The 12,888-nt window shown below is 47.0% G+C and overlaps 1 protein-coding gene across 1 annotated transcript in view; it reads right to left on the reverse strand.

Annotated features, from left to right (window-relative positions):
• Positions 1–913: 913 nt before the first annotated feature.
• The window catches only part of BAG4 (BAG cochaperone 4), a 51,868-nt gene continuing 39,893 nt past the window's right edge, over positions 914–12,888 (reverse strand). The window contains exons 3-5 of the mRNA XM_038747417.1: positions 4,481–4,735; positions 2,240–2,512; positions 914–1,523 (exon numbers count right to left, since the gene is read on the reverse strand). Coding sequence (XP_038603345.1) covers positions 1,032–1,523; positions 2,240–2,512; positions 4,481–4,735 — 1,020 coding nt within the window. The 3' untranslated portion in view covers positions 914–1,031. The remainder of the gene's footprint in view (positions 1,524–2,239; positions 2,513–4,480; positions 4,736–12,888) is intronic.

The raw sequence follows: 12,888 nt of genomic DNA on the forward strand, positions 1-12,888 counted from the left end.
CCCTGCATTAGACAAGACCTGAGTGGACCAAATACTCATTTTCTTATCAGGATTATATCTCGCAGTTACTATTTCTATGCACAGTAGGCTTCTCTTTCCAGTCACATCTATTTCGGTTCTCTAAACAAGCAGCAGCAAAAGTCATATATCTGAAAGAATATTCTCTGATCATCAAGCGGATCTTTACTCAAATGCCATGAAAACGCACAGAATAAAAATACCTCTCTCTTTCTGCATACTCACTTTAAGGGTAAACCCGTCACCTCCAAATTCAGCTTTATGACTTCCAACTTTCATGGAGAAAAATTCCAACCTAATGATGATTTACACATGGAAGGAAGGGAGAAGATCACAACCAGATCACTGAAAAGTGCGGTACTTTCAAGAGGTGGAAAGGTATGAATTGAAATTGAGAGATTTACACGGGCTGCCAATATGATCTGTCGAATGGTGACAACATTTTTTTTTACAGAGCTCACCAATAAAACAAAGAACGATGATTCATTTTAACCTGCCAGATCGGTTTATGGAGCTGCAAATAATGACACAAGACAGAGATCCAATGCGGTTGAAGTCTAAGCTGCAATTTACACGGAGCGCTCATGAAGCAAAGTCTTCACAGCATACACGATCTGACAATTGGTTCAGATGTTCAACACAGGGTCTGCTTGCCTCCGATTACATTTGGTCTCTTTGGGCCTGGGTCTGGTAAGATGGTTACACACTGGCTGATGAGAAGCCCGGTGGCGTGTCCGGATTCCTTCGGAATTAAAACACTTCATTTGGCAACACGGATGGTTCCTGTTTCCTAATATATCCATTGGCCTGAAACAACAAAACTAAAGAAAATTCGGGACCCAAACTTCACTGTCTAGTTCCTCTGCCTCGGATTTTTAAAAGACTTCTACACCAATGAAAATGTCAGAATTTATTGCATCTTGTCATCGACAGCAGTTTCGACAGAGGGGTGAGAATTAGCTGCAAACCGAGACAGTTGATAACTAGCCACCACTAAGAGTTCCACGAGCATCTCATAATCCCTTTCTTTCCAGTTTTTCCAGTATGGCCTGGATCTTATAAACGGCCTCTTTCCTAGGCTGCCGAATGGCATCCTGGCCACCAGTCTCGACCGAATCCAGTTCCAAGAGCTCCTTAGTTAGCATTTCTTCTAGGAGCCAGTAGGCCTTGTCTGTCTTTTTCCCTACAAACTCCTCCACCTCGCGTTCCAAGTACTGGACTTTCTCCAGGACCTGAATAATTTTTTTAATCCCCGGCAGATGATCTGGGGAGTCCGAAGATGAAGGCTCACTGGGAGATTTAAAACCCACGTCTTGACTGCTACGCTCTTTCTTGACTGAGTTTCTGTACAACTGAGGCTGAGCGCTGTACTGCACCTTGGAGCTGAACGGGTCTGGCTTGTTGTTGTTATTCATGGTCCCAGATGATTCGTATTGGTGGGCATGGCAGGGAAAACTGTGCTGGTTCATGCCTTGTTCTGGTTGGCTGTAGGGATAGGAGGAATCCTTATGGGGGAATGGGGAAAAGGGAAGAAAAGGTGTTTTAATGGAGCTCCATCAATACCGGGGTCCTTAACCTCCATCTTTCATCTGACCAGGAGAGCACAGGAACTGGTCTCCTACCACCCGAGTCTGCCCTCCTGCCCCGGTCATTTTGAAGGAGCACATCCCGAAGATGATACCAGGCAGCGATCAGGTCAAAGGAAAGAGCTGCCCTCTGAGGAAACTCATCATCAGCCACCTCACAATCTAAACTATGACCTAATAGCTAGAATTCCAATAACCTTCCTCAATAGGGCTGTCACCCAGAAACAGCCCTGAAAAAGAAAACCTGTTTCTTAAATCACCACTCCCCCCAACCCTGCCCCCACGCATACAAACACTCACATAAAAATTGAACAATACACCTATTTCTGGAGTTTTCTCATATAGTCTTTTGAGTTTGTAGACCTTTTTATGCCATCTCAAGGTTAGTATATTGGCCAGCAGTTGCAACTGCCCAGCCATTCAGCCGAGAACCTCTCTGTATGAAGCCCAGAGAAACCAGATACTGGGACCGATCCTGCCAGGAGTTGCGTCTTTTCACATATGGCCCTCCCATTAAGAAAACACTACAGTTTCTAAATACTTAGAGCCCCGGGTCATTTTCAATCGCAAAGCCCCTCTTCATGCTTTCTTGCCACGGCATTCGAGAAGAAGCCGATCTTAACACCCTTTCCTACCTTGGAATCCAAGGAGGGAGGGAGCGGTGGTGATGGTGGTGAAGGGGTTGGTTGAGGGGACCCGCTGCTGGGCCAAGAAGAAGTAGACCCTGACACGAAGAGATTCCCAGGAGGGGCAGCTGATGAAGCAGAAGGCCAGGGGTAGTGCGGTGTCATTCCATAAACTCCTGACGAGGCCCATGCTTCCTCCTGGGATTGTGGTGGGGGTCCAGGCTGTGGGATACTAGGATTCCCATCCCCATATGGATAATGGGGAAGCGCCATCCCTGGGCTCTGTGGAAAGAGAGACGACATCCTTCCTGGTTATTGCTACATTCCCTAACGAGGATGGCTTGGAACAGCTTTCCTTAAGACACGCTGTGAGTCAAAAGGACAAACAGGACCAGTTCTTTTGAGTCTATCTGAAAAGAAGTGTGGACTAGTGGAAAGGGCCCGGGCCTGTGAGTCTGAGGACCTGGGTTCTGATAAAGGCTCCACCACCTGTCTCCTGTATGCCCTAGGGTAAAGTCACTTAACTTCTCTGTGCCTCAGTTCCGTCATCTGCAAAGAGGGAATTCAATGCCTGTTTTTCCTCCTACTTAGAGCTGCTCTTCATGCCGCTTCACTTCTGACCTGTACCCTTACTTCCATTCCATCTGGGGCCTGATGGTCTTGCATCAGTTAATCAATCAGTGGTATTTACTGAGTGCTTGCTATGTGCACAGCACTGTACTATGCACTTGGCGGAGTATGATACTGCAGAATTAGCAGACATACTCCCTGCCCACGACGAGTCTGGAAGGGGTGACAGACACTTACATAAATAATTATCTACCCAAGTACAGTGCTTGACACAAAGCCTAAGTGCTTAATACCATTATTATTATCATTCTTCTCAATTATAAATAAAGGGAGAATGAGCCAGGTCTAAAATTGAATGTTTTCTTAGAAAAGGAAGTTGTAGTGGTAAGCTTTTACTTTCTAAGCACACAACACAAGTCTCTCAACCACAATAGTTACAGGAGATTAAAGAGTGCCTGGCTGGGTTTGGGCCAAAATGTCTGACTCCTAAGCATAAAGGTGAACCCCAATTTCCTCCTAATTTCTGTGTCCCCAAGTGGATCAGAAGATGTTCTGTACTGCTTCTGGGTTTGCTGTGCTCGGGAATTCAGTCAGCGGGACTGGGAAAAGAAAGGCAGATGCTTAAAGGAGTAGAAGTGTGGGTACGCGTCAGAAGGGAAGCAGCATGAGGCGCAGCACTGCCTAGTGGAAAGAGCATGGGCCTGGATTCTAACCGCAGCTCTGCCAACTGCTTGCTGCGTGACTTTGGGTAAGTCACTTAACTTCTCTTTGCCTCGGTTCTCCTGTTCCCCCTCCAATTTAGACTGTGAGCCCCATGTGGGTCTGTATCCAACCTAACTGCCTTGTATATATCCCAGAGGTTAGAACAGTGTTTGAAATATAGTAAACGCTTAACAAACAGTATTTTAAAAAAAGCAGACCCTAGACAACGTTTCCTCTACATTGTGTGGGTGTTTCCATTGTGTGGCACCTTTAAGACCACTGGAGTGGCATACTCACTCTTTTGAATGAACAGCCAACCTAACGCAATGTGGGAAAATCCCAACAGTTGGAAAAAACTTACAAATAGCCAAGTTGTTTTAGGGGGTGAGGCGGGAGGGCCTATTGTGGGCAGGGAATGTGTTTTCCAAATCAATTGAATATACTCTCCCAAGAAGTTAGTACAGTGCTTTGCATCCAATAAACAATGAATAAATACCACTGATTGATTGACCCAGGCCCTTAGCCTGAACCCAAGCACTAGTGTAAGTAGCTCTGGCTTCAGGACCAGAAGGACACCCAGTTCTTGAACTTCAGTCACCACCACCCATCCCACTTCAACTAATACAGCATGGCCTGGCAGATAAAGCACGGGCCCAGAAGTCAGAAGGACCTGGGTTCTGATCCCGGCTCTGCCACCTGTCTGCTGAGTGACCTTAGGCAAGTCACTTCACTTCTCTGGGACTCGGTTCCCTCATCTGTAAAATGGGGATTAAGACTGTGAGCCCCATGTGGGACCGGGACTGTGTCCGACCCGGTTAGCTTGTGTCTACTCCAGAACCGTGCTTGATACATAGTGAGTGTTCAATGAAGACCGTCATTACTAATACAGCCTAACTGAGCCTACCCGAGGACAAAGAGACGGATCCATTGGCTCTAGAAGCACAGATTGATCTTTCCCGAACAGTAGTGACTGCTCACCTGGGAGGCGGAGTACCCTGGAACTTGGCCCCTGAGAGAGGGCCCTTCCGACTGACCGTCCTGCTGGGGGTAAGTCCATCGAGAGACTGGGGACGGGCTGGTGCCGGGGGAGCGGTATGTGCTTTGGGCCTCGGTAGGGTAAGGGGTTTGAGAATGTACAGACGAGTAGTAAGTCCCAGAGTATGGCGGGGTGCTCGCTCCTGACCCTGGCGGGTAGTGAGGCCCATAGGCTTCATCTGGGTAGGAATCCATTCCCTAAAAAGCAAAGGAAGAGAGACCACGCACGTGAGAGGTGAAGGGCCTCATCCCAGCCCCACACCACATAGGTGTATATCTGTAATTTATTTATGCATATTATGTATACATAATTTATGTAATTTATATATGTAAATTAATATCTGTCTCCCCCTCCAGACTCCGAGCTCATTGTGGGCTGGGAATGTGTCTGTCTGTTGTTATACTGTACTCTGCCAAGCGCTTAGGATAGTGTTTTGCCCTCAGTAAGCGCTCAATAAATGACTGCGCTTAATACAGTGCTGTGCACACAGTAAGCGCTCAATAAATACGATTGATTGACTGATTGACTGAATGAATGAATCTGGACAAAAACCTGGCCTGCGAACATTTTAGGATATGAAAGAAGGCAACCTTTGGAAGTAGAGCCGGCCTGGGGACAATTTCACTAGCCAGCTTGTCCCCCTGTACAGCCTTGCATTTCAGGCAGAATCCAGGGACACAGGGTCTGGGCCCAGTCCCATACAAGCCAAACCAGAGTGGGCTTGCGTACAGGTACAGTGCTATAATAATAATAATAATAATGGCATTTATTAAGCGCTTACTATGTGCAAAGCACTGTTCTAAGCGCTGGGGGATACAAGGTGATCAGGTTGTTCCACGTGGGGCTCACAGTCTTAATCCCATTTTACAGATGAGGTAACTGAGGCACAGAGAAGTTAAGTGGCTTGCCCAAGGCCCCAGAGCTGACAAGTGGCAGAGCTGGGATTCGAACCCATGACCTCTGACTCCAAAGTCCGTGCTCTTTCCACTGAGCCACGCTGCTTCTTCAGGGTGCGTTGGTCCCTGGAACAACAGCTGATGTCCAAAAATGCCGGCAGCTTGGAAGGGAGGTGGAGAGGGGAAGGGGCGATCAATCCATCAGTCAATCATACTTACTGAGGAATTGTGTGCTGAACATTGTACTAAGCACTTGGAAGAGTACAATATAACAGAGCTCACAGACACATTTCCTGCCCACAGTGAGTTTACAGGCTAGAGGGGGAGGCAGACAGTAATATAATCAATCAATCAAGGGTATTTACTGAGTGCTTACTATGTAGCAGAGAAGCAGCATGGCTCAGGGGAAAGAGCCCGGGCTTTGGAGTCAGAGGTCATCGGTTCAAACCCTGACTCCACCGCTTGTCAGCTGTGTGACTTTGGGCAAGTCACTTAACTTCTCTGTGCCTCAGTTCCCTCATCTGTAAAATGGGGATTAAGACTGTGAGACCCTGTGGGACAACCTGATCACCTTGTAATTTCCCCAGCACTTAGAACAGTGCTTTGCACATAGTAAGCACTTAATAAGTGCCATCATTATTATTATATTATTACTATGTCCCCAGACTGAGCCCCCTTTTTCCTCTCCTCCTCCCCATCATCCCCCCTGCCCTACCTCTTTCCCCTCCCAACAGCACCTGTACGTTTGTACAGATTTATTACTCTATTTTACTTGTACATATTTACTATTCTATTTATTTTGCTAATGATGTACATTTAGCTTTAATTCTATTTGTTCTGACGACTTGACACCTGTCCCCATGTTTTGTTTTGCTGTCTGTCTCCCCCTTCTAGACTGTGAGCCCGTTGTTGGGTAGGGACCGTCTCTATATGTTGCCAACTTGTACTTCCCAAGCGCTTAGTACAGTGCTCTGCACACAGTAAGCGCTCAATAAATACGATTGAATGAATGAATGAATGTACTGTACGTAAGTGCTATGGGGCTGAGGGAGGGATGAATAAAGGGAGCAAATGCAAGTGCAGAGGTGACACAGAAGGGAGTGGGAGAAGAGGAAGTGAGGGCTTGGTCGGGGGAGGCCTCTTGGAGGAGATGTGCCTTCAATAAGCCTTGGAAGGTGGGGAGAGTGATCACCTGTGGAATATGAAAGGGGAGGGCGTTCCAGGCCAGAACTGCTACCATGTTAATCCAAGCACTTATCCTAGCCCGCCTTGATTGCCATACCAGCCTCCTCTGCTGACATCCCTGCCTCCTATCTCTCCCCACGCCAGTCCATACTTCACTCTGCTGCCCAGATCATTTTTCTACAGAAATGGTCAAGTCCACGTTTCCCCACTCCTCGAGGACCTCCAGCGGTTGCCCAATCACTTCCGCAAACAGTAACTCCTTACAATCGGCTTTAAAGCACTCACTCGCCTTGCCCCCTCCTATCGTACCTCACTGTTCTTCCACTACAACCCTCTAACGTTCCTCTAACGCTAACCTACTCACTGTATCTTCATCTCGTCTAGCTTGCCGCAATTTAGGGCTGCAATCCTGGCTCCACCCAGGTGCTGGAAAGGTGAGCTATAGCTGTGGGAGCAAAGTGCACACCTGTGCCACCACAGTAATAATAAGCATGGTGTTCGTTAAGCGCTTACTATGTGCCAGGCACTGTTCGAAGCGCTGGGGGTGGACACAGGCAAATCAGGTCGGACACAGTCCCCGTCCTACGTGGGGCTCACGGTCTCGATCCCTTGATTGCCTCGACTGCCATTCCAGCCTCCTCTGCTGATTTCCCTTCCTCCTACTCTCCCCATGCCAGTCCATACTTCACTCTGCTGCCCAGATCATTTTTCTACAGAAACGGTCAAGTCCACTTTTCCCCACTCCTCGAGAACCTCCAGCAGTTGCTCAACCAATTCCGTTCCTCTAACCCTAACCTACTCGCTGTATCTTGATCTTGTCTAGCTTGCCGCCAACCTCTCGCCCACGTTCCGCTGCCGGCCTGGAACACGCTCCCTCTTCATATCTGACAGACAACTACTCTCCCCACCTTCAAGGTCTTACTGCAGGCACATTTTCTCCAAAAGGTCTTCCCCGACTAAGCCCTCATTTCCTCTTCTCCCACTCCCTTCTATGTCATCACTCTTGCACGTCTATTTACTCCCTTTTTTCACCCCTCCTTCAGCTCCGCAGCTCTTATGTACATAGCAGAGAAGCAGCATGGCCTATTGGACAGAGCATGGGTCTGGGGGGTCAGGAGAACCTGGGTTCTAATCCTGGCTCTGCCACTTGTCTGCTGTGTGACCTTGGGCAAGTCACTTCACTTCTCAGTCCTGATATTTCATCTCTAAAATGGGGAAGGAGACTGTGAGCCCTACACGGAACGAGGACTGTGTCCAACCCGATTTGTTGTTTCCACCCCAGCACTTAGAACAGTGCCTAACATGGAGTATGTGCTTAACAAAATAATAATAATATAGCCATTATTTATTTATATTAATACCTGTCTCCCCCTCTAGAGAATAAGCTCATTGTGAGCCGAGAAGGTGTATATCAACTCTGTTATATTGGCTCGTTGTGGGCAGGGAATGTGTCCATTTATTGTTGTACTGTATTATCCCAAGCGCTTAGTGCAGTGCTTTGCACAAGGTAAGTGCTCAATAAATATGATTGATTGATTACTCTCCCAAATGCTTAGTATAGTGCTCTGCACACAGAAAGCACTCAATAAATACAGCTGACTGATTGACAAGGGCGAGGGGTCTGCAGTGAGACAGACAAATGCAGGGGGAGAGTCATTCTTTGTACTCCCAAGACAGTGTCAGTGACCTATGGGGTTTGTGACTGAAAAGGCTAATTTGGGCAATAATAATAATTATAATAATACCTACAGTCCTGTCCATGCCATACCCAAAGACTGTCCTTTGTTATGATTTGGTTTGGTTATGATTTGATTCCCCCTCCCCACCCCCCCCCCGGCCTTACCTCCTTCCCCTCCCCACAGCACCTGTATATATGTTTGTGCATATTTATTACTCTATTTTACTTGTACAAATTTATTCTATTTATTTTATTTTGTTAATATACTTTGTTTTGTTGTCTGTCTCCCCCTTCTAGACTGTGAACCCGCTGTTGGGTAGGGACCGTCTCTATATGTTGCCAACTTGTACTTCCCAAGTGCTTAGTACAGTGCTCTGCACACAGTAAGCGCTCAATAAATACGATTGAATGAATGAATTTGGTTTGTAGTTTCTATAGACTCCATATAAGCAGGTAATGAAGATTTCTTCATTCCAACTTTGATTTCAGTTTTCATTTACCATCAGAGAGTAGGGATAAAGGGGCACTCAAATGTGCTGTTATTTGAAGACTACAAACAGTTCAAAGGAAAAACATGAAGCAGTGTTTAAATTTTCCCCTGCTTAGCCATGTTTCCTATCTATTTCTATGTTAAAATGAACCCTTTATTAGGTAGTAATCCTGAAAACTAGAACCAAACTACTCAATCGCATCCTGCACCTCTGAAAAAGTGAGCCCGGCCTCTCCTCAAACTGCTCCTGTTTGGTGAGAGGAAGGGAACGCAAGCTGGAAAGGGTGTCCAGGGAATACATACCGAAGAAACGGAAACTTGAACGAGAAACCCTGGTCTTAAAATGCTGGGATTATAAATCGAAGAAGTTGTTCCTGCGCAGTTTCAGATTCAGTTGTGCTGATACAGTTTCAGGTTCTTCAGGGGAGGGGGGGAAAGTGAGGAAAGGAGAAAAGGATGGGGGTGAAGGAAAAGGGCCGGGAGAGGAGGGAGACAAAGGAAGGGAGAAGGCAGGCCCACAAGCTGCTGTGGGCCTTTAGCACCTTCTACCTTGCAAATAAGGAATTTCTTGATGTGACAGAGACTGAAGAGGGCTGCACCTTTGTGACTGAAGGCCACAGAACCACCGGCCTTGGCTCTCTCGCCGAAAGTAAACAGGGAATTGGCAAAGTGCCGAGGTCTTGGGATCAAGGCGATGGCACCTGCCTCCCCCTGAGAAACGGCACGGCTTAGCAGATGGAGCACAGGCCTGGGAGTCAAAAGGTCAGGGGTTCTAATCCCACTCGGCCGCTTGTCTGCTGTGCGATCTTGGGCAAGACACTTCACTTCTCTGAGCCTCTCACCTCATCTGTAAAATGGGGGTCGAGACCGTGAGCCCCACGTGGGACGGGGACTGGGTCCGACCCGATTTGCCTGTGTCCACCCCAGTGCTTCGAACAGTGCCTGGCACAGAGTAAGCGCTTAACGAACACCATACTTATTATTACTGTGGTGGCACAGGTGTGAACTTTGCCCCCACTGCTATAGCTCACTTTTCCAGCACCTGGGTGGAGCCATGATTGCAGCCCTAGTCCCTGATCCCCGTCACTAGGCCACGACTCCCCAGCCCAGCAGGTTTCCACTCGCCCCTGGCTTGGCCCTGGAGCCCAAGAGGGGTGTCTGTGCCCCCAATCCGCCCGGGGCCACCAGACAGGTACTCTGGGCACAAGGCTGGTGAGCCATCACAGTAAGCTCCCTCACAGCTACTTTCTCCCCTTCTCTCCATTTCCCACATTTTTTCCACCCCCTCTTCTCCCCTCCCTCCTCCTTCTCCCCCTCCATGTTCCCCTGTGTTTCCCTTCTCGGGCAGTTTCCCTCTCTCTCCTGTTCCCTTCCCATTTCTAGTCACCTCTGATCCCACCCGCTATGAGCCCTGCTTCTGCACCAGGATTCTGGTCACCTTATTCTTGTTCCTGGCCTGGCCAGGCCCGCTGGAGGGGGCTCAGGGATAAGCCGGGGGCTTCCTCTGAACCCTCAGCCTGGCCCTGGAGCCAAGCAGGAGCAGATGGCGTGGCCCAAGCCAGGGGAAGGTTCCGCAGAGTGCTGAGGGCTCTTCCCACCTATAAGAGGCTCCACACCCTAGATGAGTCTTCTTTGTTTTATGCTAATGGTTAAGCACTTACTATGTATCAAACACTGTTCTAAGCTCTGCGGTAGGTACAACTTAATTAGAACAAAGTCCCTGTCCCGCCCAGTACAAGTAAGAGGGAGAACAGACACTGAATCCCCATTTTACAGTTGAGGAAACTGAGGCACAGAGAAGTTAAGTGACTGGTCCAAGGTCACACAGCAAACAATTGGCAGAGCCGGGACTAGATCGCAGGTCCTCCTACTCGGAGGCCCGTGCTCTTTCCACTAGGCCACATTTCTTTGCATCTCACTGAGCTCTGGGACTGGCCAGGGCTTTTCTGCCCCTCTTCTGGGATCTGAGGCTGGGTAAGGGGGTTTTCTCTTCCCAGCTAGGCCCTAGGGTCAGCCAGGAATTTTTTTTGAGGATCCACTAGAGGCAGGGAAAGTTGGGGAGGAGGGAGAGGGGTGGACTCTGTCCCCTTCCCCTTAACAAAACTAAGTCCATTTCTATGCTCCAAGTGATCATTTAGCATATTGATATAGTTGATTCCTTAGTTTTTGGCTTCAATCAAATCACACTGTAGATTACAAGACTGCAAAAAGATATCTCTCGAATCCAACTGCTATCAACACCAAAGTGCACACTATTTACCTTTGGGACCTGGTAATGTACCCACATAAACATTTCCGTGGGAATGGAGCTGTTTCAGTTGACAGCTTATTTCAGTAAATTCTTAACCTTATAAATTACATTAGCAGAAATTCCGGTGCTCAATTTTCTCTCCCACTCACCCCAGCCAAGGCAAAAACCAAACAGTCACTATGGCGAGGGCCCCCACTTCACACACAGAGAGGAATGAGGAGGGTAAGACTAAATGGTCTCTGCTGTTTACCTACTGTGTGACCTTATCTGTGCCTCAGTTTCCTCTTCTGAAAACTGGGATGCAATAGCTACTCTCCCTCCTACTTAAACAGTGAGCCTCATGTGGGGGGGGGGCTGTGTCCAATCTGATTACTTGTATGTAGCCCAGCATTGAGTATAGTGTTTGCCACATAGTAAGCACTTAACAAATCCCATTATGTACTTCTTAATATAGGCACACCCCAGTTCCAAACAACCACAATACGTAATATCTGGAGACACGTTATGCAGAACCGCTGACTTAGGATCCAAAATGATTGAAACAAATTTAATTCCCTCCCCACATAATCTGGAAGCCCCCTTCTCCGCTTCATCTTAAAGCAACAAAGAGACACCTGCTTTCAGCCATGGTCTCTCCCTGAAAAACTGGAAGTCAGCTGCTCCACTTTGTCTGAAACCAGCCAAGGATCACGGTGAGGTAGAAAAGGCTGACTACATCCTCCTGGAATCTCTGCCCCTTCTGGTTTTCCCAATTCTCTGTTGCTTTCCAGGAAAATGAACAAATCCCTGCTCTTCTACCATCCCGATTCTGAGCTGCTTTCGGATAAAGCAGAACACTCCTCCCTTGAAATACATGCACAACCCCAGTGATGCAGAAGGAAGTTGTCAAGGCTGCCACTAAGGCTAGGATCATAGCTCCATCACCAGGTAAGATTTGGGGATTACAAAGTCTTGCATCAATTTTCAAGGAAGCAGTTAGAAATGACTGAAGATCCTGATGGAAAGAGGAGTTCATAGGTGTACAGAGACATTCAAGCTTAGTTGAATACTAGGTGCTTTATGAAGAAAAGCAGAAAACCTAAACTGGACAAATTTTTCACCAATGTTGAAAAAGCAGTCCTTAGAGCAAGCTTTCACTTCTGCCACCTCCTTCAAAGAGCACTGATCATATTACAATTCCTTATTTAATGTGGTGATGTTATGCATTCAACTGCCTTAATAAAGAATAAGTAATAGTTTGGTGACGTTAAATGTTACAGAACATTACACGTACAGTAATTTCAATTGTTTTCAGAGCTTTTGGAACGGCTCCCAATTTATAACACATGAGCCCATGGAAACATTACCTCATGATACAAGCACGTTTTCAAGGAACATATTACGGCTCTATCATGAAGTATGCCCATGTGCACCAAAATAAATTTTAAATCCATTTAAACCTGAATGTCTAATCGATGCAGAAATTCACTTCACTATTTCTGTCCTCATCCTCACTGTTACATAAAGCAGACTGTGAAGAGGGTCTCAGATCATCATCTTACTTTACTTAAACCTGGCCTCAAACTGAAGATACAATGGAAATTTCACTTTTTAGTTATATTTCCATTCTCTGTTCTCAGAAACGTGACCCACTTTGCCTCAATCTCCTATCCTCCTCTATGCACTAAATCTAAGTTTTGAATGGTGAAATATTACTGTAGTAAATTTCCAGTGAAAAACCTAATTTAAGCCTTGAATTTGGGCACATGAAATAACGTGGTTGAAGAACATCCAATAGAGAGCCACATTCCTTCCATAGAAGAGGATTAAAAGAGTTTCAAATCAACCTCTAAGAGGAAAAAAACAGTTTC

The sequence above is a fragment of the Tachyglossus aculeatus genome, chromosome 5 (genome assembly GCF_015852505.1).
Source record: "Tachyglossus aculeatus isolate mTacAcu1 chromosome 5, mTacAcu1.pri, whole genome shotgun sequence".
NCBI lineage: Eukaryota > Metazoa > Chordata > Mammalia > Monotremata > Tachyglossidae > Tachyglossus > Tachyglossus aculeatus.